General features: G+C 37.0%; 1 protein-coding gene across 4 annotated transcripts in view; it reads right to left on the reverse strand.

The window, feature by feature from the left end:
• The window catches only part of CFAP20DC (CFAP20 domain containing), a 255,270-nt gene that overhangs the window by 88,921 nt on the left and 140,868 nt on the right, over window positions 1-25,481 (reverse strand). For 3 of the 4 annotated variants that reach the window (XM_037040810.1, XM_037040811.1, XM_037040808.1), the window contains exons 7-9: window positions 19,076-19,240; window positions 1,765-1,901; window positions 938-1,100 (exon numbers count right to left, since the gene is read on the reverse strand). In XM_037040810.1, the coding sequence (XP_036896705.1) occupies window positions 938-1,100; window positions 1,765-1,901; window positions 19,076-19,240 (465 nt within the window). The remainder of the gene's footprint in view (window positions 1-937; window positions 1,101-1,764; window positions 1,902-19,075; window positions 19,241-25,481) is intronic. The other variant, XM_037040809.1, reaches the window with a different exon arrangement.

Genomic DNA, 25,481 nt, shown 5'->3' on the forward strand with positions numbered 1-25,481 from the left:
CTATAATAATAATAATAATAATATTCATGGCAGCATTTAATAGTTACTGAGTGCTTAATTTCTTGGCACAATAGGATATGCTTGACTGACTTTTTCTCATTGAAACCTCACAAAGACTCTTTGAAGCAGCTGTTATTCATCACTACTACTAGCACCAGTAGTAGATGTGTATAGTCTCATGTGACAGATGAGGAAACAGGCTTACAGAGCTTAAGAAACTTGATCAAGGTCTCACAGATGGTGGTTGGGCTGGGACTGAATATCTATGTTATTTATTTCCTTACTCAGGTTTATACTCCATGGGAGACATAGTTTGTAATAGTGCTCATTAGTTTCTAAGTCAAGTAAAATGAACCCAAATGCCTCTGTTTTGACTCTCATGAAAGACGGGTAAGAGTGAAAAAACTGACAGGAAGTGGATTCTGATCTCAATTATTCCAATAATTACAGATTGCAAATCACTTTACCTCTCTGTTAACCTTGAACTCTCAATCCATAAAATTAGACAAGACTGTAAAAGTCTTTTCTTCACCAACAGGGTTGTTTTAGTATCAATAAGAGAAGATAAAGAATACTTTACAAATAGAAAAGATTAATTAAAAGATAAAATTACATAAAAAAATCTTAAAATGCACATGAAGTTCCCAAAATATAGCGATAAAAAGACGTTATATTATTTCTGTACCAGTCTTCATAAAGTAAAACACAGGGTACTATAGGAACTTGAAATAATAGAATAAATAGAATGATAGATTCCATAAGATTATAATAAATATATAGAAATTCTAAACACATTTCAATATATATGATACTATTCATTTTTAAGTGGTATTTGGACTTAAGGTCTAGTCATGAGTATAACTTCAGGTTTATCTTAACAAGGACATTTCTCACTGTTTTCACTAGCTGTCAATCTTTACCCATGATTCGTTCTTACCATGAATAGGTACAGTCTGCTTTACTTGGGGAAGATTTTCTTTATCTCCTTGCTCCTTGGACTCAGGTATCGGCAAGGGTGACCTTTCCTCATTGCTAACACATTTCTCTGCTGTGGAAGGCTGGCATGGCCGGTTATTTTTGGACCCAACAGATCTTATTGTCTATAAAGGCAAGAAATTAATCTTCATGTTTTAAAATACAGGAACTGCATTTATTTTCTGTAGACTCTACACAGAAGAAATAATATTTAGATAAATAAAAAATGAGGAAAAGAGAAAAAATGAGGTTAAAAAGTTGGTGAAAAATTAGAAAGGAGAAAAATAATGTGAGATAGAATAGAAGACAAGTCTCCCAGACATGTGAGTTAAAATGCTCTTATTTGCTGCACTTCCTCTCTAGTAGAACTGAAAATCACTGTGTGTCAGAAATAAAGAGGAAATAAAAAATAAAAAGTATAACATTTGAGGAGCTGTTAATGAAAAGAAAAATGAAAAAAAAAGATAACATTTGAGAAGCTGTTCATTGTAAGGTGTCTGGTGATGATACAACTCCTTCTTGAAGGAGACCACAAAATATGCTCACATATATTTAAGTTTTGTGAGCATATTTAATAAAAAGAATACTAAAAAATGTTAATTATGTTGACATGGCAAAAAAGAAACAGTTTTGAGGTCTTTGAAAGTCCAGAATTTCTGATCAAAATGTATTCAAGCCTTCTGCTTTTGGCATGCAGTCTCACTACCACCCCCACCCCCTGCATTGGAAAAAACCCTTCCCTTCCCATGTCACTCACATGCAGATAAGCTCCTCAAACCTTGCTCCTACCTCAGTGGATATCCTCATGTTATTTCTCCTGCCAGAGAGTGGAGGTGGTCCAAGAACTTTGGATCCAAAGGCAATATGACAAACATCTTGATTTTTACTGTTCCTCACACTACCTGTTCCTCTGTTAATAAACTGATCTGTTTTGTTAAAGGAAGGAATAACGGTTCATTAGTGTGTGTAATGGTAACATCATGTTGCAATGTTTCTGAACACCCCTCCTCCAAGTACTTCATCAAAATGCAGATACCCAGGTCCAATATCAGCTCTATCAGATCTGTAGGATTAGAATGTTGGGTGTGGGGCAGGGGTGGGTGTCTGGGCAAAAAAAGCTATAATTTTAACAAGTTCCACTATCATTTAACAAGGTCACTATCATTTGAGAGCTACTACCACAAATATTTTTCCTCAAAGCAAAAAAGGAAGAAAAATGAAAAAGTACTAAAAATACAGCTTATTTTCTCTTTAAGGGAATAATTTAAACAAAACTACTCAGCTCAGCTAAAGAAATATTTGCTTGAGCACTCTTGGGCATTTCCTAGAGGTTTCAGCGTCGCAAAATAGATAAGATACATTTCTTGCCCTCAGGGAGTCTGAAAGAAGGTGACAGCACAAGTAAAAGTAACGATAACAGGAGGCAGACCAGTGGAAATGAACCATAAGTGACCTCTTGAATGGACCAGGAGTGACTGATAAGATTTCAGTCAATTAGAGATGCAGGGTGCCTTAGGCCAGGACAGTGCCTGAATAAAGGCATGGAAGAGCAACAGTGTAGAATATGCTTGGGGAATAATGAAATTACCATTTTAGCTGGAAGGATAGACTAAGGTCACATTGCAAAGAGCATTCAAATGCTTAGATCCTACTGTAAACTTGCTAGGCAACAGGGAATCACTGGGTTGGGAGAGAAAGAGATTTAATGGGCATCACCTCCAGGATAAGGCATGTGTGATTACAGAACCCTGAGGCCTTTTCCATCTGGGAACAGAACTGAATGACATTTCGGTGTCTTCCCTGCAGTGACTACGTGGGCCATATGATGGAATAGGAAAAGTGTAAACTACTTCCTGGCACCTAAAACTTCCTGCAAAATCCCCTGTTTTGCTCTTTTCTCACCTTTTGACAAGATGCAGGAGATCCAGGGAAAGGCTTTAAGGCCCCAGAGGAGTCAGTCACTAGATGAAAAGAGCTCATTCCGAATTACCCTGTGGAAGGCTGCCTCAGGAACTCCTGATTAGACCAGAACTGTGGGGTTCTCCGTGACTGTAGTTAGCCTCCTCATTCTGATAAAGTAGGTGAGAGCTTTGTCCCTTAACTCGAAACACTGCTCACAACCTAGAAAACCTGCTGTGACCAACCTGAGTATTATGATGTGGGCTCTGAGTGAGTCCACATTTCTTCCACAGTCCTGGAAACTTAAGAGCTACTGACCACTTTCTGTCTGAGCTATTCCCTTGAAAACATTCTTATTGTTAGCTCGCTGGTCTAATTAGCCTGTGCTGTAGAGCTGCAATTTTACATGTGGTGGTATTAAAAACCACTTTTCCACACAATAGCACGAGGAAACACATAAAAGTATGTGAACACGTATTATACTTCGGAAGCTCCAAATACTTATATCTGACTGGAATATGTGTGAGTGAATGGGTGTTTTTAGGGCCTGTTTCTGATGAAGTTGAAGAGATGGGCGGGGCTAGATCGCTGAACTGCTTGGATTTTTTGCTGGAGAGAAGATCTCTTGTGGATGCTAAGTGGTGAGAAGATACGCTATTCCGGTTTTCTTCAAATTCCCAAAGCCCTATTAAGTAGAAGACATTTCATTTGCCCAAACGGCAGAATCAGAACTAATGAGAAGGATTTGGGCAGTGGATTTTCTGTCATTTCGAAGGTGTTCAACCAGAGTGTGGAAAGCTATTCTGGGTGTTGCAAGGCAGATTCAGATTTCAGATGACTCCCTGTTTTTTGTCTCTGGCCTGGTGCTGTCTTCTGAGCTCCACTCTTTGTATCCCCTGGCTGCCTTGAACAGGGCTTCTTTGATGCCTTAAAGACACCTCAAACTGAAAACCTGGTCTAATGAATGGCACCAAGATCCATCCAGTTTGAAAAGCCAGAATCTAGGTGTCGTTCTTGACATCTCCCTCCATTCTCTTCATGTCCAATACATGGCTGCTTCTCTCCATCTCCCCCACCAGCAATGAATGGCAAGTGACCATCATCCCTCTTCTGGATGATTTCAAAGCCTCTCAAGGGACCTACTACATCTGCTCTGGCTCCCTGTCCCCTGCCTTTTCCAAAATACAGCCAGAGTGGTCTCATTCAAACATAAATCTGATTGGGTCATTTACTTTCCCCACTTAAAACTTTTCAGTGGTTTTCTTGATCCTCTTAGGATAAAAAAAAAGCCCTTAAAATTACCTGCCAAAACCTGTGTGTTCTGTCTGTCTTCAGTTCACACCTTACACCCCTCCTTTTCTGCCCTCTCAGCAGACTGGCCCCCTCAGTTCTTCTTGCCTCCCAGGGCATTTGCACATGCTGACCCCCATGGCTAGAAGACTCTCTTTTTTCCCTAGGCTGTATATTTCAGCTCATGTATCACTTCTTAAACAGTCTTCCGGACCATTCTGATTGGGGTAAATTCCCCCTAGTGTAGGTGCTTCCATAAACTTTCCCTCACAGACCTTGCCAGACTTGTACTTTCATATGTGTTTATGGGTTCCTCTGATAACATGTGCTTCAGTAGATATAAACTCAGTGGCCCGCTTTGTCACCCCTAGTTTCTGGTGCCTCGCTCTGTGCCTGACACAGACTACATAAAGAATCTTTGCTGAGCAAAATGAATGGATCATTACATGTAACGGATCAAAAGAGAAGTTGGATTAAATTGCTAAATACTTCTAACTATGATTAAAATTTCATTTTAAGAAAAATCCAATAGGGGGTTTTATGTGTAAATTGAGGAGGAAGACTGAACAGAACTGAAACACTGCCAGGATGTGGGGGATGAGAGAGAAGGGTCAACGATGACCAGGGCAGTGATATTTACGTGAATGGTGTGATTCTCAAAAGTGGCCGTGCTGTGGTGCCTATTCAGGTTACAGGTGAAATTTTGTAGTGTTTAACAAATAGACTTGGCTATGTATGAATCTGAATTTTTTCAGTCATTTGTAAATATCCATTTGGAGTCAACAAAACACTGTTAGTCTTTCAGGATTAATAGTATGAAGAAATGACACACAAATTCCAGGTCAACTGAAAAACTATCACATACTGATCATTTGTACCTTTTGTGACCAGTAAAATAGATCCTGGACTATTGATTTTGTTCTCAAATGTGGATTTCCCAGAAAGGAGTAGCCACTGAGGGTACTGAAGGGCTGTATGGGATACGGCCTAGGTCTAGATGGGAATTTTCAGTACTAGATTAAGAGCTTTTTTTTCACTTCCAGTGATGGGAACCATGAGGCTACGGTTATGGCTCTCTGTTCGAACATCTTACAGCGGCAATTTTCTTGATGTTTTTTCTTCTTCTTTATCTATATGCAGGTTCTCCCAGTTAGTTTAAGTTCCTTTGAGTAGAGAGACCAGTTTGGGGTGCTGTACGTACCCCTGCCTGATGACCCAGCATAGCACCTGGTAGACAAAAATCTCACCCAAATTGTAAGCAGTATCCAAGATAAAAGGAGGATTTGGGGGAGGAGGGAGTATTGAAAAAAATCCTACTGAAAAAGGTACAAACTCAAGTGCACTTTACTCAAAGGTATTTTACTCAAGTGTAGAATAAGTTAGTCATGGGATGCAATGTGCAGCATGGCGACTACAGCTAACGCTGTGTTGCACATTTGAAAGTTGCTAAGACAGTAGATCTTAAAAGTCCTTGTCACAAGAAAAAACTTCTCTGTAACGATGTTAATGAGGCTTAATGTGGTGATCATTTTACAATATATACAGATATTAAATCATTGTGTGGCAACCTGAAACTAACATACAAGTCCAGCACAAAGAGTGCCCCCTTTTTATTACAAAAATTTTTGTTACAAAATTACAAGCATGTAATTCTGTAACATAACAATATCACACTCAAGCACACCATATGACATTTTAGGTGAAATGTTCAAATGAAAACTAAATTATTACACCGATATTATTACCCTACCAACAACACTTAAGCAGGTGTTACTACTGCTGGACCTTGTATAATAATGTTTATGAAATTATAGCAATAAAATAAACAAAATCAATTCCAGCTATTAATTCCAACAAAAACCCCACATCAACTGGTTCATAGTTATTTAAAACATGAAATTGCCTAAGTACCTTGAATTCCTTAGAATTTTTTGTTTAGCCGTGGTTACCCAGTGAAAATAAGAGACATACCAAAACCTGATTTGATATAATTCCCTAATCCTAGAAAAGTATGCTTTCTGTATTTTTTATAAGACTATGTGCTATAGGATTTCTTCAAAGAGTAATATACCATTATGACTTTAGATTTAAATTTATTTTTTAACTTTACAAATTTTAGTATACTTTTTCCCCACAAAGTACACCAAGGCTCCACTACTTAGTATCTCTTTAATGAACAGAGCTTTTTAAACTTAGGGCAATTAACACACACATTCTTAAAGCCTGTTTCACTTTAATAATTCTGTTTATAATCATATTGTCATAATTATTTTTATAAACATGTATTATACTGTGTGTCTATTATGATAAGGTCCTAATTGAAAGCTACAAGGAAAAGCAATTTAGACCTTTGGTTTCTAAAATAAAAAGTAGAAGAGACAAAGTTTCTATGAGGGAAATCTTAAAACACAAGTAGAAATACATGCCTTTTGAATTATAAAAGGAGCTCTTTTAAGAGCTGACATTAATATGCATAACATAAGGTTAAAATCAAGATTAGATTAAAGTCATGCTCTAGGCATTTCATTTTCTTCAGTTTGTGCAAAATGAACTTGGTGTAGGTCAGAGATGTTACCATTAATTATTTTTCTATTTTACTGAGGGGTACATGCCTATAAATTATAAAACTTGAGAGTCTACTCTCTAATCGTCTTTTAGAAAAATAAACATTCCTTTTTGTCTCAAGACACAACGTTGTAATTATCACAGCCATTTCATTTTGCAGGGTTTTCGAAGCTTAACCAAAAACATGTGCTGACTTTTCAACTGTAATCATTGCAGGGTCATGCTCAAGACTTACATCTATTATCTAATAATCAAATCAGAATTAAATTTCTACCAGAATCCAGACTTTGAATTAGAATAATTTTTATTTTACTATATGTGCAATGTTATAAAGAATCTGAAAATTATAAAAGAAAGGCTTATTTAGTAGAGCAATATTGTTTTAGACAAGGTACTTAACCTTTCTAAACCTCACTTTCTTCAGTAATAAGATTGGGATAATAATAGTACCAAAGCCATGTGTTTCTGTTAGATTATATGAAACATGCATATATATGCTAAAAACTATCCTTAGCAGGCAGTTAATGCTTAGTAAATATGTTATTAATATCTTCCCTCTTTTTAAAAATACATTTTATTGATTATGCTATTACAATTGTCCCATTTCCCCCCTTCACTCTCCTCTGCCCAGCACAGCCCCTCCCACCCACATCCCCCCCCTTTAGTTCATGTCCATGGGTCATTCATAAAAGTTCTTTGGCTTCTACATTTCCTATACTATTCTTACCCTCCCCCTGTCTATTTTCTACCTACCATCTATGCTACTTATTCTCTGTACCTTTTCCCCCGCTTTTCCCCTCCCAATCACCTGTTGATAACCCTCCATGTGATCTCCATTTCTGTGGTTCTGTTCCTGTTCTAGTTGTTTGTTTAGTTTGCTTCTGTTTTTGTTTTAGGTGTGATTGTTAATAATTGTGAGTTTGCTGTCATTTTTACTGTTCATATTTTTTATCTTCTTTTTCTTAGATAAATCCCTCTAACATTTCATACAATAAGGGCTTGGTGATGATGAACGCCTTTAACTTGACCTTATCTGAGAAGCACTTTATCTGCCCTTCCATTCTAAATGAAAGCTTTGCTGGATAAAGTAATCTTGGATGCAGGTTCTTGCCTTTCATGACCTGAAATACTTCTTTCCAGCCCCTTCTTGCCTGTAAGGTCTCTTTTGAGAAATCAGCTGACAGTCTCATGGGAACTCCTTTGTAGGTAACTGTCTCCTTTTCTTTTGCTGCTTCTAGGATTCTCTCCTTCATTTTAATCTTGGGTAATGTCATTATGATGTGCCTTGGTTTGTTCCTCCTTAGGTCCAACTTCTTTGGGATTCTGAGCTTTCTGGACTTTCTGGAGGTCTATTTCCTTTGCCAGATTATTTGGTCAAATAAATTTTCCACTTGTTGCTCTTCCTATTCTCCTTCTGGTACCCCTAAAATTCAGGTGATGGAACGTTTATAGATGTCCTGAAGGTTCCTACGCCTCTCCTCTTTTTTTTGAATTCTGTTTCTTCATTCTTTTCTGGTTGGATCTTCCTTTCTTTCTTCTGGTCCACATGTTGATTTGAGTCCCAGTTTCCTTCCCATCACTATTGGTGCCTTGTACATTTTCCTTTATTTCACTTAGCATAGCCCTCATTTGTTCATCTAATTTGTGACCAAATTCAACTAATTCTGTGAGCATCCAGATTACCAGTGCTTTGAACTGTGCATCTGATAGGTTGGCTATCTCCTCATTGCTTAGTTGTTTTTTTTCTGGAGCTTTGATCTGTTCTTTCATTTGGGCCATTTTTTTTAATCTTTTTAAAAAGATTTTATTTATCTTTAGAGGGGAAGGAGAGAGGGAGAGAAACATCAATCTATGGTTGCCTTTTGTGCATCCCCTGCTGGGAGTTGGCCTGCAGGGAACTGGCCTGCAACCCAGGCATGTGCCCTGACTGGGAATCGAACCGTGATCCTCTGGTTCGCAGGCCTGTGCTCAATCCACTGAGCTACGCCAGCCAGGGCCCATTTTTTTTTATCTTGATGCACCTGTTATATAGTGAGGGGCAGAGCCTTAGGTATTCTCCCAGGTGGGGTAACCCATGTTACTGTGTTGTGACACTGTATGTGAGGCTGGGGTCTGAGTCTCAGCAACAATGGTGCTTGCTCAGCTCTCTGCTGTATTTCAGTCACTTCCTCCACTTCCCACAATCAAATTGGGCCCTCTGGTGCTGATTCTCGAGTGGGTGGGTTTATGTACATTCTAGGACCCTGTGGGTCTCTTCAACAAACTCTCCAGTGAGGCTAGGAGTTTCTCCTGCTGCCTCAACCCCCACAGGTGTTTTCAATCAGTTGTTTGAGGCTTTATTTCCTCATACTGGGGCCCTGGGTTGCGCAGTCTGTCCTGCTCCCCAGTTGTTTCTCCCAGTTTATCTGTGGGACCGCCCACTCCAAAATCCACCACCTCGCTGGGTCCACGAGCCACTGCCTTGCCCATTTTCATCTGGCTGTCCATCTCCGCCCTTCCTACTGGTCTGGATGAATGTTTCTTCTTTAACTCCTTGGTTGTTGGACTTCCACACAGTTCAGTTTTCAGTCAGTTCTGGTTGTTTTTGTTTTTAAATTGTTGTCCTTTTGTTTGTGCAAAGAGGCACAGTGTGTCTACCTATGCATCCATCTTGGCCGGAAGTTAATTATCTTCCCTCTTGAATAGCATTTAATAATTGGCAAAGTTTGCCCATAATCATTTGTTCTTTCAGTAGTGACTGGGCACCCAGTCTGAGCAGCCACTGCCCTAGGCACTGAGTAAGACAGGGAATAAGGTAGACACATCACCTTTTCCAAGGAGCTCCCAGTCTCATGGGGGAGACAGATATTAAAGCAAGCAATTAATAAATAACTGCATGATTACAACTGTCATAAGAACTATGAAGGAAACGTTTAAAGGGTTTTAAGTGTGTGTAACAGAGTGCTGGTATGTTGTCTTTGGGGTCAGGGAGATGACAGTCAACTTGAGATTTAAAGGATGATGGATGCGATAATGCACACACGATCTCTGTGCAACTTCCAGTCCCTTTGTGGGATATCGTCTCAACTCTACAGCTGATGAACTGGGACTCCCAATGTCTATACACTGTCCACACAGAGCTAGGTCTCAGAACCCCTGTCCCAAGGCCTTTTTGTGTCTTCTTTTCCCTACACATGATGCTGGTGTCCCTACACATTGGTGTCCCAGGAAGGCAACACAAGGGATTTCTCCTATAACCACTATTTCTTTTCTGGGCATTTTGGTGAAAAACTTTTATTTAGCTATCTGAAAAGTGCTTTATTAATGATTGTATAGATTAATATTAGAACTTCATAAATGTGATAATTAATGTATATGATGAAGACTGATGGGGTTTAAACTTGGAGGAACAACTGGAGAGTGAGGCAAACCACACAACACAGGGTTCCAGTGTGGGAAAATGAAGCTTCAAAATCCCTGACCGAGAAAACCCGTGGAGGTTGAGGCGGCAGTGGGAGAAATTCCCAGCCTCACAGGAGTGTTCAATGGAGAGACCCACAGGGTCCTAGAACGTACCCACCTGGGAATCAGCACCAGAAGGGCCCAATTTGCTTGTGGGTAGTGGGGGAAGTGACTGAACACTGCCAGACAGGAGAACAAGCAGCACTGTTCCCTCTCAGACCCCTCTCCCACAAACAGCAATCACAAGGCAGCAACATGGGTTGCCCACCCTGGTGAACACCTAAGGCTCTGCCCCTTACTATGTAACAGGCATGCTGAGACAAAAAAAAATTGGCCCAAATGAAAGAACAGATCAAAGCTCCAGAAAAAATACGACTAAGTGATGAAGAGACAGCCTACCTATCAGATGCACAGTTCATCCTGGTAATCAGGGTGCTCACAGAAATGGTTGATTATGGGTGCAAAATGGAGGAAAAAGTGAAGGCTATGGAAAGTATGATAAAGGAAAATGTACAGGGAGTTAAAAGTGATGAGAAGGAAACTGGGACTCAAATCAATGGTTTGGAGCAGAAAGAAAAAATAAACATTCAACCAGAACAGAATGAAAAAAGAATAATTCAAATAAATGAGGAAAGGCTTTGGAACCTCTGGGACATCTTTAAACATTCCAACATCAAAATCAGAGGGGTACCAGGAGAAGAGAAATAGCAAGAAATTAAAAACTTATTTGAAAATATAATGAGGAAGAACTTCCCTAACCTTGCAAAGGAAACAGACTTTCAGGAAGTTCAGGAAGCTCAGATAGTCCCAAAGAAGTTGGACCCCAGAAGGAACACACCAAGGCACATCATAATTACATTACCGAAGATTAAAATGGAGAGAATCCTAGAAGCAGCAAAAGGTAAGGGGACAGTCACCTACAAAGGAGTTCCCATGAGACTGTCAGCTGATTTCTCAAAAGAGACCTTACAGGCAAGAAGGGGCTGGAAAGAAGTATTCCAAGTTATGAAAGGCAAGGACCTACATCCAAGATTACTTTATCCAGCAAAGCTTTCATTTAGAATGGAAGGGTAGATAAAGTGCTTCCCAGATAAGGTCAAGTTAAAGGAGTTTACCATCACCAAGTCATTATTATATGAAATGATAAAAGGACTTACCAAAGAAATAGAAGATCAAAAACTATGAGCAGTAAAATGACAACAGATTCACAACTATCAACAACTTAACCTAAAAAAACCAAAAACAAACTAAGCAAACAACTAGAACAGGAACAGAAACACAGAAATGAAGATCACATGGAGGGTTAGCAGTGGGGGAGAGGGGGAGAATGGGGTAAAAGGTACAGGGAGTAAGATGTATAAATGGTAGGTAGAAAATAGGCAGGGGGAGGTTTAGAATAGTAGAGGAAATGCAGAAACCAAAGAACGTATATGTATGACCCATGGACATGAACTAAAGCAGGGGAATGTAGGTGAGAGGGGGTGTTCAGGGCAGAGGGGAATAAAGGTGGGGGGAATGGGACAACTGTAATAGCATAATCAATAAAATGTATTAAAAAAAGACAACCGTGTAGGTAAACAATTAATGCAGGAAAGATCCTAGATGAGTAAAATCATTTTTTTTAAGTTTTGCAAATATTTAAACCAGTACTTAGCATTATTTCAATAATAAAAAGTTTAAGACATTTCTTAAAAGGCAATAAAAGTTAGAATACCTCTTTCTTCTCTGAACTTGAGTAGAACCTTAGACAATGTAAGAACACCATCTGTGTTTTAAGTTCAGATATGTCAACAAGATATAAAGCATTGGTGATTTCTGGGGGTAGGGGTAGATATAAGGGATTAAATGGTAAAAATGTAATAAAGTAAATATATTATTATTTTTCACAAAGTCTAAACTTATTAAAAAGCTATAATATAGGCTTTGGTAGATAACTTTCATCACTGGGGCTTAGAAACTGAAGTTTTGAAAACACAGGAAGGCTCCCCAGAAGATAACCCTGAAAAGTAGTAGCAAGAATTGCATCATAATGGGGGCCAGTAATTAATAACGCATCTCTGAAAGGAGACTGCCTGGTCATCCCAGCTCTACAACTCTCTTCCTCCATGAGCCTCAGTTTCCTTTTCTACAAAATGGTGATTATGATGACTGCTACATTAAAAGGTCTATCAGAGGCTTAAATGGGATACGCTATATGAGATGGTTAATTTTATAGGTCAAGTTGACTGGGCTGTAGGGAACCCAGATCAAACATGAATGTGACTGTGAGAGTGTTTTTGGATGAAAAAAGCATTTGAATCAGTGGACTCCATAAAGCAGACTGCCCTCTCCACTGTGGATGGGCATCATCCAGTCCATCCAGGGCCTGCATAGAACAAAAAGGTGGAGGAAAGGAAAATGTGATCTTTCTGCCTGACTCCTTGAGTCTTCTCCTGTCCTCAGACTGGTGCTTTCACTCTCAGGTCTCCTGGTTCTAAGACCTTTAGACTTTGACAGAAACTATACAACTGACTCTTCTGGGTCTCTGCAGATCCTGGGACTTCTCAGTTCCCATAATTCTGTGAGTCAATTCCTAATATAAGTCTGCCTGTCCCTCACTCATTCACACACACACACACACACACACACACACACACACACACACACACACACGATATATGTAGAACTTTATTACGCTACGTAAAGGGTTTAGTGCTTGGAGCATAGTAGGAACTCAAAAAGTGTTAGCTATGATGATGAAGATGATGATGACTGTTGCTTAATTATTTGGCTAGCATTTTATTCAGTCATTCGATCATTTAATCAACAAATATTTCCCGAACTCCTGACAGATGTAAAGCACTGAGCTAGATGCTAGGGATACAACAATAAATAGGACCCTGCTGTTCTTAAGTGTAAATTCCAGAATGGGAGACATCAATATGCAAACAAATAAATAAGAAAACATCAGGTAATGGCAAATAATGTGATGAAAATAAAAATACAGTGATACTACAAAGTGTCTTGGGAGTTACTGGAGTCATTGATGATTATAGTCCCATGTTCACTATTAGTGAAAATGTATGTCAGTATAATTCATACTGATATAATATATATTATTGTATAGTATATTTCCCTATTATTATCACAAACAAGTTTAATATTTAACTATATAAATATTTTATTTTGCCAATAATTCTGGATTTCCTTCCAATTATATGTTTTAAATGCAAATATTGATATTAAATAAAAATATATATTTTAATTGTATAGCAATTCTTTTGACTTTAAAAGTAAGGTATACAGAAGAAACTAGAAATGTCTCATAATTGTTGTAACATAATATATCTGTTGATATAATAAATCATAAATATATTTAGAAAACTAAAATTCTCTAGTAAAGATGTGAGAAAATTACTTATATGAGAAATATAAGTTTCATCTTCCTTCCTTGCCTCTACTAGTCTCTGAAGGTAATTTCCTTTAAAAATGTATGCATACAGCAGCTTCCCTAAGCAAGTGCCAGTGGGGTCATACAGAAACAGCGTCCTCAGTTCCCATTTTTTCCTGACTGACATGGTTTAGAGACCTTTCCACACCATCACAAGAAGACCAGGTCATCTATATACCTGCATACATGATATCTTAATGTGTGAATATTTAATCAGTTCCCTATTGTGCACACATGGTTCATCTCTAGGTTTTTCTTACTATCAGTGATGCTGTAACAGACCTCTAAAGGAGAAATATAAATGTTGAAATGAGTCAATCCTGCAAAACTAGCACAATTATCAACTGATTGTGTTTTTCATATTTAATATTATGTTTTATATATCAAAGATTTTTTCAACATTTGGCAGAAATACCAAAGAAAACTTAAAGTTCACTGTGTAAATGAATTGTGACATCTGTGTTATAATGACACTGGATCAATACCCAGGCTAAACTCCTTTCATATTAAAAAAACTTAAATGAAGGAATATGATCAATTATGTCTCATTTTTTGCTAAAGACAGGGAAAGATGTGTATCTCAAATATAAGAGGTGGCTGAATTTATTCTGAATTATTATCAGACATTGCAACTAGAAATTGCGGCATCTCTTTAACCAACAATTCTAAGACAAGGTTTATCAAAGTCCAATCTTAGAAAAGAAGAAATTAAAAGATTGTCTTGTTTTTCCCTGAAGTCAAAATCTCACTCCTTTTTCTTTTAGGTTCTACTTTACAGTACATTTTGTTGCTTGACTTGAATTTTGCTTTCACAATATGGAACCCAAGAAGAAATTTTAATAAGGATTTCACCAATGCCAACTACTTAGATGATTATTGCATGGTTTTGCTAGATGCATTAATTCACCCATTTGCAATTGTGCTAGGAGATCAGGATGTCAGTCTCTTCTTATTTAAAAGGAGTAAAAATACAATGAGACTGCTGCTGTGGAAAGAAGGATGCTTAAAAGAATTGCCTCCTAATTTTTAAGTAAATTACTGGTTTTGATTTGCGCCTAGTGGACCATTACATCTTGTCATTAGTAGCTGAATAATCAACTTCAATAATCAGACCTGATTCTCTGGTTTAATTAAACTAGGGTCCCATTAATGAAAATAAGATAATCAGATCTCACAGTCATCTGCAGACTAACATTCAATAGCTAATGTGCACCAGGAATGGAATTGACCGAGGGAACAGTACAATGTTTGGTAACATTGGCTTTATGGGAACACAATTATTTTATTGATTTTGTCCAATCTTTTTGATCAAGTTCTATGATCTTCAACAAAATGCACCCTAACACAGAAGTTTCAAGTTTCCTTTGTTGTTTGGGTAAACATGCTAGAAAGCATCCCTAGGAAACACCTAATTCTTCCTGTGGCAGCTTCATTGGGATCTCTCAATATGAGCATTTATAATAAAATACAATTTACATGGGTACTGCACAGTCAATTACAAAAACGCACAGTCATTTCTCATGCAATTCAAATCTCACCATGGGAAATCCATTTTTTTTAGAAAGACACAAAAACACATAATTCAAATTAAGAAATACCTCCTGGCTTTTCTATGATTAAAAAAGTCTGTCCTTGGGCTCTATTCATTAGCTACCCCTTTCAGATAAAATATCTTACACAGAAAATTATAATTATTATTATATTCACTGATAGTAAATTTCAAAGCCTGCATATGTCAAAATTAGCAGTTGAAAATTATTTATAGGATTATAGGGGAAAAGGGAATGGACTCACATGAACAAGTATAAAGGACACATGGACAATAACTAAGGGTGGGGGATGGAAAGGGGAGGGAGGCGGGGAGCATGGGGCGGGGGCGGGCAGGGCTGGGAATATAAGACAGAAACCTGTACGTGAACAAGAATTAAATAAAAATTATATTTAAAAAAAAAGAAAAGAAAATTATTTATAGGAAGAGAACCACAAAGTTCAACATATGTTCACGTAATCTTAGCTGTCACACATGTGCAATGAGATTTACTTAAGAGAAACAATCATAACTCTATGGTTATAAATGAATATAAATATAATTGGGATTCACAGGGCAGAAGAAACATGCTATTAGATGATTATTAATCTTCTGTATATATAACTCAAGTTAAATATTATTATGTATTGAGAGCCCATTTATAAAATTTGCAAAATATGAACTAGTATCCTTTTCTACAAGTTGGGATCAAATATGGCCTATGAAAAAGTTTCTGTTTAATTATAATATTGGATTAATGTTGTAATTAATATTTATTCAAATTCCTCTTTAAACTCAGGCATCATGTGTTCTTGAACTTCAAATAAAAGAAGACACTTAAAATATCTGATTATAGACTTACATTTTCTTTGAAAGACATAATTAATTCTTAAAACTTCGACATACAGCCCTGGCCGGCATTGCTCAGTTGGTTGGAGCATCATCCCATAGACTGAAAGATTGCTTGCGGGATCTATCCCCAGTCAGGGCACAAATCTAGGTTGCAGATTCAATCCCCAGTTCCTGGTAGGGGCACTTATGGAGGCAACCAATCAATGTTTTTCTCACTCTTTCCCTCTCCCTTCCTCTCTCACTAAGAGCAATGAAAAAAAATGCCCTTGGGTGAGGATTAAAAAATATTAAGATACAGAGAAGACAAATAGCATTTACAATCAAAATATACAAATTCTGATTACTTATGCCCTCATTGTTGTCAAAAAATCCTGCCCAAAGTTGGTAATTGTGGATGGTACATGGGGGTTCATTATATATTCTCTTTACTGTTGTGTAATTTTAGAAATTTCACAACAAAAGATTAAAAAATGTAGTGCCTATTTACACAAAATCCTCTACCAGGGTTTATACTGAAAAAGTTGTAAAATCAATTCCAATTCTTTAGAAATATATGACTTAGGGCATGTACTGCTGATGAAGATTGATATATACGAAATTCACTGACTAAATGAACAAAGGATAAGAGAGAGTAAAACAGTCGATTTTTGCAAGTCATTCGTTTCATCCTGATTATCCTTTTCCTGTTTCTACTCTGGCCTCTCTCAAACTTTAACTACTCTCCCCACCCCGTCTGTTGTCTAAGAATCACCAGTGTTTTTCTGCAGTTCCTTTCAGGGTCTTCACGTTCGACTTTCACAATCACTTGTCATTTAATGCTGACCTTTATGCAAAGACACCTTAGTTATAACCCTTAATCTCTGCTCTCATTTGACGTACAAGTTCATATTGAATCCTGATGTCAATTTCAACTTCCTGAAAAGGAAGCTGTCATTCCTCTACTTTAGAAACACGAAGTATACTCTTCTTGTAGTTCCAACACAACCAGCCATTCTGCCTCCTCAGACTGTTCCTCTTAGCAACCCCTCAACCAACTCATCCAGGCAGTTTGCTGTCTCCTTATCTTTGCTCAGTCTTCTGTACCATCTTACACATCCATACATCTTCTATTTACTTATTATATATATACAATAATTTATTGAATACTTTCAAGATCTACTTCCATAAGTGCCCTATTATGGCCATTTAACCTTCCTCTGAATCACTTCAGTGTTTATAAGAGTCACCTGAACCACATGAGCTTTGTTGGGAGAAGTGATCTGGTGGTCCTCAACCCTGGCTGCACATTAGAACTGCTGGGGGAGTTTAAAAAAAATCCATCCCAGGCCAATTAAATCAGAATCTCTGGGAATGAAGCACAGACATTGGGAAAATTTTTTTTAAATCAGTTATTTTTAAGGTGTCCCAGGTGATTCTCAAATATAGAAGGTTGAGAATAACTCATCTAAATAATATTAGGCTCTTGGTTTGTAAAGCACTACCCGTTCATTTGGTCAGCAGTGATGGGTGACTACTCCGGTGGCAGAAAACTGGCATGCACTGGCAGGTTTTGTTGGGCTTGCAGAGTATTTCAAAAAAAATTTTAGACTTTAGATAATACATCAAAATTGGGATATTTATCATAAACATTGGGATACCCAGCCTCAAATAAGAAAAAGGAAGATCTGATGAGACTGGGTCTGCATTTCTGCAAGGCAACACTTGGCTAGAACTGAACTGCAGTTACCCCTTCTAGACTGAGAATGAACTTCTAGTCTGCTGCAGTCCTCACCACTTCCTAGAGTTCCTTCACAGGGGCTGAGTGTTAATTGCCATCTATTGTATCATTTGCATAGTAGTTAATGTTACTGTATTAATAGCAGAGAATGAAGTCTTTCATGCACTATCCCAATCTTCTTCCCTAATACCTCCTCCACTCTCAATAAGGCTCACTGTGAAGTAGAAAATGTTTCTCTGTGTCAAAATTCAGGTATCCAGGCCATATCATTTATGTTATCAGACTGTCCTCTGTAGTAATTTAGTCTCCAGTCCCCAGCTCAATATATGACAAGCACCATGATAGAAGCTAGGGAAATAGAAGAATGAGGAAGTCACACTTTATTGGGGAATGCAGACATATTAAAAAGTATAGCAAAAAAGGGGAAAAGTCATAGAAAGAGAAGAACAATGCTTGTTAGAATTAGGAAAGGCTGCATAGAAGAGGTGGCATTTGAGTTGGGTCTACAGAGATAAATGGGATCTTTTTCAAGCAGAAAGGCAAGGAAGACATTTTAGGCCAATGATACAGCAATTCCAAAATATGAACATGTGAAAGCCCACAGAGTAATGACATGTAGGGAATGAGAGAAAGGTGTTGGAGATAAAACTGCGGAGTAGATTTGGGATAGGGGAAGCTGGCTTTGTGTGCATTCTCAAGGGTTTTTTCATGCTTTCTTCTAAGATAGTGGGAAACACATTAGAAGTCTTTAATTAAAGACTGACAGAATCATATTTCTATTTCATTTTAAAAAGATTTTATTTATTTATTGTTAGAGAGAGGAAGGGAGGGAGAAAGAGAGGGAGAGAAACATCAGCGTGTGGTTGCCTCTTGAGCACCTCCTACTGGGGACCTGGCCTGCAACCTAGGCATGTGCCCTGACTGGGAATGGAATCAACGACCTTTTGGTTCTCAGGTCAGCACTCAACCCACTGAGCCACACCAGCCAGGGCCACATTTCTATTTCTATTATCAGAAAGATAATTCTGATAGCAATGTGCAGATTAGCTGACAGGCTAAGGTGAGTGACAGTGGGGATCAGAACAATGGATGTAGCGAATAGAGGAGACAGATTTGAGTGCTGTTTGAGAGGTATAATTGGCAAGGCTTGGATGCATATAGGAAAAAGAGAGGAATAATTGAGGATGTTTTGATTTGTCATGTAAACAAATTCAGAAAATATTTTAGCTGCTAAAGAGAAATTCAAAATAATGATTTATCACTGACATGAGTCATAATATTTAACTTCAAGTTATAAAGATTAATTGCATGCTGTTTTTCCCCTTTATTTTGCTCTTACAAAGAAACATGCTTATAACTTAGATGTTTAAGTGCATACCTGATTCTGCTGAACTTAGAGGATGACCTCCAAATTTTATTACAGTTTGGCGGAGTTTGGTCATGTTTAGCAGCTGTGTAACTTGTGGAACATCTGTTGTTAGTTGGCAGCTTCGTGGAATAATGTCCGTCGGTTCAACTGTTGGAAAGGAAACACCATATCCAGCTGGAAATAAAGACATTCAGTCCCAAAATGTAAGCCATTTCTGCCAAATGGACACATCTTATAAATGAAACCAATTAAAGTAAATCATTTTAGAATATAACTTTGGATGAGTTACTCAACTTTATATTCTTGGTTTACTCATCTGTAAAATGAGCCTGATAACTTTACTGCTTATATTTTAGGACTATAGAAAGGATTGAACGAAATAGAGTATATAACATATAGAGCAGGTTCAGAGACTTGTGCAATAAGTAAGAACATTCACTGGAAATATTTTATATTTGTTTTTCAATTACTAGATTTTATCTTGAGAGAAGAGCTAGTTAGGTATGTACCAATGAAGATTTCTGGGAGTTTATTGACTCATTAAACAAGATCAACAATTACAATGACATTATTAAATAAGCACTATAGTCATATCATAAATAGATTGAAGTTTTCACTTTTTATTTTGAAAGAATTTTAAATCCATAGAAAAGTTATAAAAATAGTATAGAGTTCCTATATGCCCTTTATCCAGAATCCCCTAATGTTAACATCTTATCTTTGAACACTTTCAAAGGAAAAGCTGTTACTATAATTAAAATAGTATATTTATTATTATGATTTGTATTTCTATGAGATTTGGTAATATTCATATATATTTATGTGGATATTTAAATTTCACTTTTAGCAAAATTTCCGCTCATGTTCTTAATCTACTTAACTATTAGAACATTTTTTTCTCATTTATTTGTACAACCTCTTTTATGGCAAAGATATTAAGCCTTGTCATATGTAGCAAGTAGGAATTAAATTGGTATTAGCATTTCAAAAGGCAATTTTACTACATGTATCAAAAGCCTTAAAAAGGTCCACACAATTTTACTCAGTAAGTTCAGTTTATGAATCTACCCTAAGGAAAAAAACACACAAAAAAAGCCCCTCAAAGGTCTATGAAAATAGGTGTTTAAAATTTCTGAAAAATAACTTGAATTTCCAGTAAACAGTCACAATAAATTATATTTATGAAGATGGCTGAATGATATGGGAATGACTCAAGATAAAAAGTTAAATAAAATTATATATATATATATATAACTCTCATCTCACTGTAGGAAATTAATAAATAAAGTGTTTGAATGGCAAAAAGGCTAAGAAATATACCAAAATGTAAAATAACTTTTGATGGTTAGCTCAAGCATAGGCTTTATTTTCTTCTTTATAAAAATTTTAAAATATAATGGAAAATTTGTTTGTGTAAATGTGAATGTGAGTAGTAAGAAAAATTTAACCAATCATCCCTCAAAAAACACCCTTTGTGAGTGTAAACTGTAAGCACAGGAAAATCTGAATCTCACAGGAAGGTGACTGCCATGCAAATCGGATTTCACATGAAAAAGCTCCGATTCCCTGTGTCACCTGCCCTTTCTGTACACCTACTCTCCCCTTGTACCCAGAACTATTTCACTACTTATTGGATTATTATTTGAGGAAAACTCAGGGAATTACAAAATCTTCAATAAAAGGAGAAATTTAAAAAAACTATTAGTTTATTATTTTAAAATAAATACTAATCATTAAGACCCTTTAATTTAGCAACTATTGATTCTCAAACTTTCTCTGAGATTCTGTGGAGGAATACATGAAAAATTAGTCTCATTTCTGTGAGACAAAACTATGAAGGAGCTTTATGACCTGGTAGTTGGATGTTGATAAACCTAAATGGATGTTAACTCATCTCCCTACCACCCACCTCACCACTAACCACCCCTACCACGTCCAAGTCGTAAGTCATTTTATTTTGTTGGTTTTTAGCACTTCCAGTTTAATTTAAGAATAAGAATTATGAAAACAGCATAGATCCAACAATAAAAAACAATCAGTGCTATACTGTGAATAAAGAGAGGGCATGGTCTGTCTTCATTCATTCATTTACTCATTTTTATCATTCAGCAAATAATTATTAAGCCTTTATTATGTGTCAAGCACTTATCTAGTTGGTGGGAATATGGTGGTGATTTAGAGTAACTCTGTCCTAGTCTTCTTGAAGCTTACATCTAGCAGAGAATATGAAACAAATTATACATGTGTAACTATTTAATTATAATTCTGTTAAGTGCTCTGAAGGAAAAGTTCAAGGTGTTATGAGGTCTACCAGCACAGGGTATCACTGAAAGTCTCTGATAAAAACTCACTGAACCCAAGTCACAGAAGAGGAGCAGAAAGTGGCCTGGTGAAATGGGGAAGAAGTGATCATTCAGATGAAGGGAGCAGAGCATTTGAAGACTCTGAAGGCAAAAAGGACTCCAGTGCATTCTAGGAACTGAAAGAAAGTCTGTTTTGCCAAAGCATTGCTAGCTTGGAAGAGAATGGTGGGATAATCCCAATGGTATATTTAGTCAAAGTGGATGCTCAATAAGTGGTCATGGACAAAAGCCCCTTAATAACAGCTGACCTAGATTAAACATAGCTGCCAAATCTTCCACTTTTCTTTGGTTGTTCTTTGCACGGCTACATCCTGAGAAGTAGTATTCCATACACATTTTATTAGGATAGCACATCTTTCTCCCCAGATGGCAAATAACAAATCAAGCTGGCAATCAGATATTAAGGGACCAGAGCTTGTCTGCATTGTTCTGTCAGACAAGTTCTGTCTTCTGCAATAGATTGTGTATGGAAACATGCAGGCTGCTTGATTAACATCTGAAAATGACATAGTTGAATTTAAACTGATTTTGTTAACAAATTTGAAAGAACATAATGTTGGTTGTAATGGTCAGCTCAGAATGGCAAAATGGTACATGAAGAGGAAAGCTGACAGATTTGCTCATATAGCAGCCAAACACAACAAGGCGGCAGGGTTTTCTGATGTCTTTGCTCCCAGTACGAGTTAGTCTATTATTATTAGAATGTTTGAGTGACACTGTAACTCTGTTCACCATAAAGTCACCATAAAATGAGCCATTCTGTAGGTGTTTAATAACTTTGATGAGGATCTTAACTAGCTTTAAAATTTAAGACATGTTTTATATATATATAGCACTTTATCCAATAAAAATCATCACTCCCATTTTTTGGAAGGATGGGTGCCTTGTAAAAGAGGGATATTTATACTGTTTTGTTCATGGCTTCTCCTAGTTCATACAGTTTAAATAAGGACTAATTTTATAATAGTTCACTGGCCCCAGACTGAATTATATTCATCTTACTTATATGGGAATAGCCTGCAGTGCCCAGCATAGTTCCTTATTTACATAAAATCTCACCTCTCTAAAACACCAGTGAGAGATAAGCAGAAAACACAAAACTCTCTAACTGTTAAAACATTTGTCTTAGTTTATTTGGACTGTTATAAAAGAGTATTGTGGGCTGAGTGGCTTATAAACAGTAGAAGTTTATTCTCACAGTTCTGGAGGCTGAGAAGTCTAAGACCAAGGCACCAGCAGATTGGTGGCCAGTGAGGGCTCCATTCCTGGGTCAGAGATGGTCATTTTCTTGCTATACCCTTACATGGCAGAAGGGGTGAGGGAGCTCTCTAGGCTTCTTTAAAAAAAAAAAAATCCTCACCCAAGGATATGTCTTTAGAGAGAAAAGTAGGTGACAGAGGGAGAGACACTGATGTCAGAGGGAAACACAAATCGGTTGTCTCCTGTATGTGTCTTGACTTGGAACTGAACCTGTATCCCTTTGGTGCCCAGGACAAGGCTCCAACTGAGTCACCCAGCCAGGGTATCTGGGGTCCTTTTTATAAAGGTACTAATCCTATTTTTGAAGGCTCCACCCTCATGATCTAATCACCAAGCAAAGGCCCTGCCTCCAAATACCATCACTTTGGGCATTAGGTGTCAACATATGGATTTTAGGGGGATACAGTCTACAAAAATACTGATATAAAATCTAGGGTTTGTTTTTTTGTTTGTTAATTAATTCATTTGTTCTATAACTATCAGATTTTCTCTGGGCCTGACATGGATTCAAATCCCAACCTTTAGGAAGTTTACTGTGTAATGAACAAAAACATTATTATGCAGTGTACCATAGAGGTTAAAAGTACAGTCTCTAGAGCAAGTGTCCTAGGTTCACATTCAGGCTCCACCACTTACCAGCTGTCTGACTTGGTGTAGTAATTTATCCTGTGTGCCCTACTCTCCTTATCTATAAAACATGCATATAAAAATACTTACCCTGTAGGGCTACTGTGATGATTAAATTAGTTAACCCATATAAGGGGCTAAGAATAGTGCCTGGTACATAGCGAGTGCTACATTAAGTGTTTATTGTTAGTAAAATATATTCATCTTTTACTTATGTCAAATATCTCATTACAATGTTCATGAAACTACCACATCTTAGTATGTGCTTTCTATAGTAAAAGGTATTGATATTAAAAGGGGTAAATAATCCTGGATTACCCCCAAAACTTAGCTATCCTGACTGAATCATATCTATAGAGTTGTTTTTTAAAAAACTAACTTGTTGAAGAGGAATTCACAGTAACACAAAATTAAGCATTTTAAAGTGAATGACTCAGTGGCATTCAGCAAACTCACAATGCTCTGCAATGCCCCCTTCTACGCAGCTCCCAGACATTCCAATCACTTCAAAGTAAAGTCCCACACCCACTAGTCAGGTTCTCCCATTCCCTGCAGCCCCACAGACCCTGACACCCTCAACTCTGCATTCTGCCTCTACAGATTTATCTATTCTGGATATTTCATATTAGTAGGATCATACAATATGTAACCTTTTGTAACTGTGTGTATAGTATTGTACATACCACATTTTGTTTATCCAATCTCTTGATGAATATTTGGCTTATTTTTACATTTTGGCTATTGGAAATAATACTGCTATGAACATACACGTACCTGCATCTGTTTTCCATTCTTTCGGGTATACAGACAGGAATGAAACTGCAGGGTCACACAGGGATTCTATGTTTATATTTTTAGGAACTGCTGAACTGTTTTCCACAGCAGATGACCATTTTGTGCTCCCATTAGCAATGTGTGAGGGTTCCAGTTTCTCCACACCCTTGCCAACACTTATTTTCCACTAAAAATCATTATAGCCATCCTAGTGAGTATGAAATGGTATCTGATTGCAGTTTTAATTTGCATATGACTAATAATGTTAAGCATTTTTCATGTGTTTGTCAGTCATTTTTATATCTTCTTTGGAGAAATGTTTATTCAAGTTCTTTGGCCAATTTTAATGGGGTTGTTTGTCTTTTTTCTTGAGTTGTAAGAGCCCTTCATATACTCTAGATACTAGATTATATCAGAATATATATTCTCTATAAGTAGAACCAGAATATATACCCTATCTTGCAAATATTTTCTCTCATTTTATAGATTTTTCAATTTGATAGCCTCCTTTGATGCACAAACATTTTAAGTTTTGGTGTCCAATTTATCTATTTAAAAGCTTCTTGTTGTGGCACTTTTAGCAGCACATTTAGGAATCCTTGGCCAAATTGAAGGTCATGAAGATTTAGATTTATTTTTTTCCTATTACCTCTTATACAAGGTTGGGTAAAAGTACTGTACATTCGTGAGCACATGAAACACAGAGTTTATTCTTACATTATTATTGATTAATTACTGTATTATTTGTATAGTAATTATAAATGTAGTTTTGCCCACCCCTGTATTTAGGTCACTGATCCATTTTGAGTTAATTTTTTATATACTGTGAGGTAGGGTTCCAATCTCATTCTTTTGCATGTGGATGTCCAACTGTCACAGAAGTTCTTTCCCCATTGAATGTTCTTGATATCCCTGTCAAAAATCAGATGTATAGGTTCATTTCTGATCTCAGTTCTATTCCATTGGTCTATATGTCTAGCCTGACTGTTTTGCTCTAGCCTGATCAAACTGTTTTGATTACTGTAACTCTGAGGTAAGTTTTGAAATCTGAAAGTGTGAATGATCCAACTTTGTTATTCTCCTTCAAGATTATTTTTGTCTATTTGAACCTCTTTGAAATTCCATATAAATTTGAGGATCAGTTTTTCCATTTTTGCAAAAAAGGCCATTGAAATTTTGAGATAGAGTGTATTTAATCTTTAGATCTCTTTGGGTAATACTGACATCTCAATAAAATTAGGTCTTGCAATCAATCCATGAACACAGGGTGTCTTCCCATTCATTTGAGTTATCTTTAATTTCTTGTAGCAATGTTTTATAGTTTTCAGTGAAAGTCTTTCACCTCCTTGATTAAATTTATTCCTAGATATTTAATTATTTTGGATGCTGTT

The sequence above is a fragment of the Sturnira hondurensis genome, unplaced genomic scaffold (genome assembly GCF_014824575.4).
Source record: "Sturnira hondurensis isolate 20B ecotype Veracruz unplaced genomic scaffold, ASM1482457v3 Scaffold0002840, whole genome shotgun sequence".
Lineage (NCBI taxonomy): Eukaryota > Metazoa > Chordata > Mammalia > Chiroptera > Phyllostomidae > Sturnira > Sturnira hondurensis.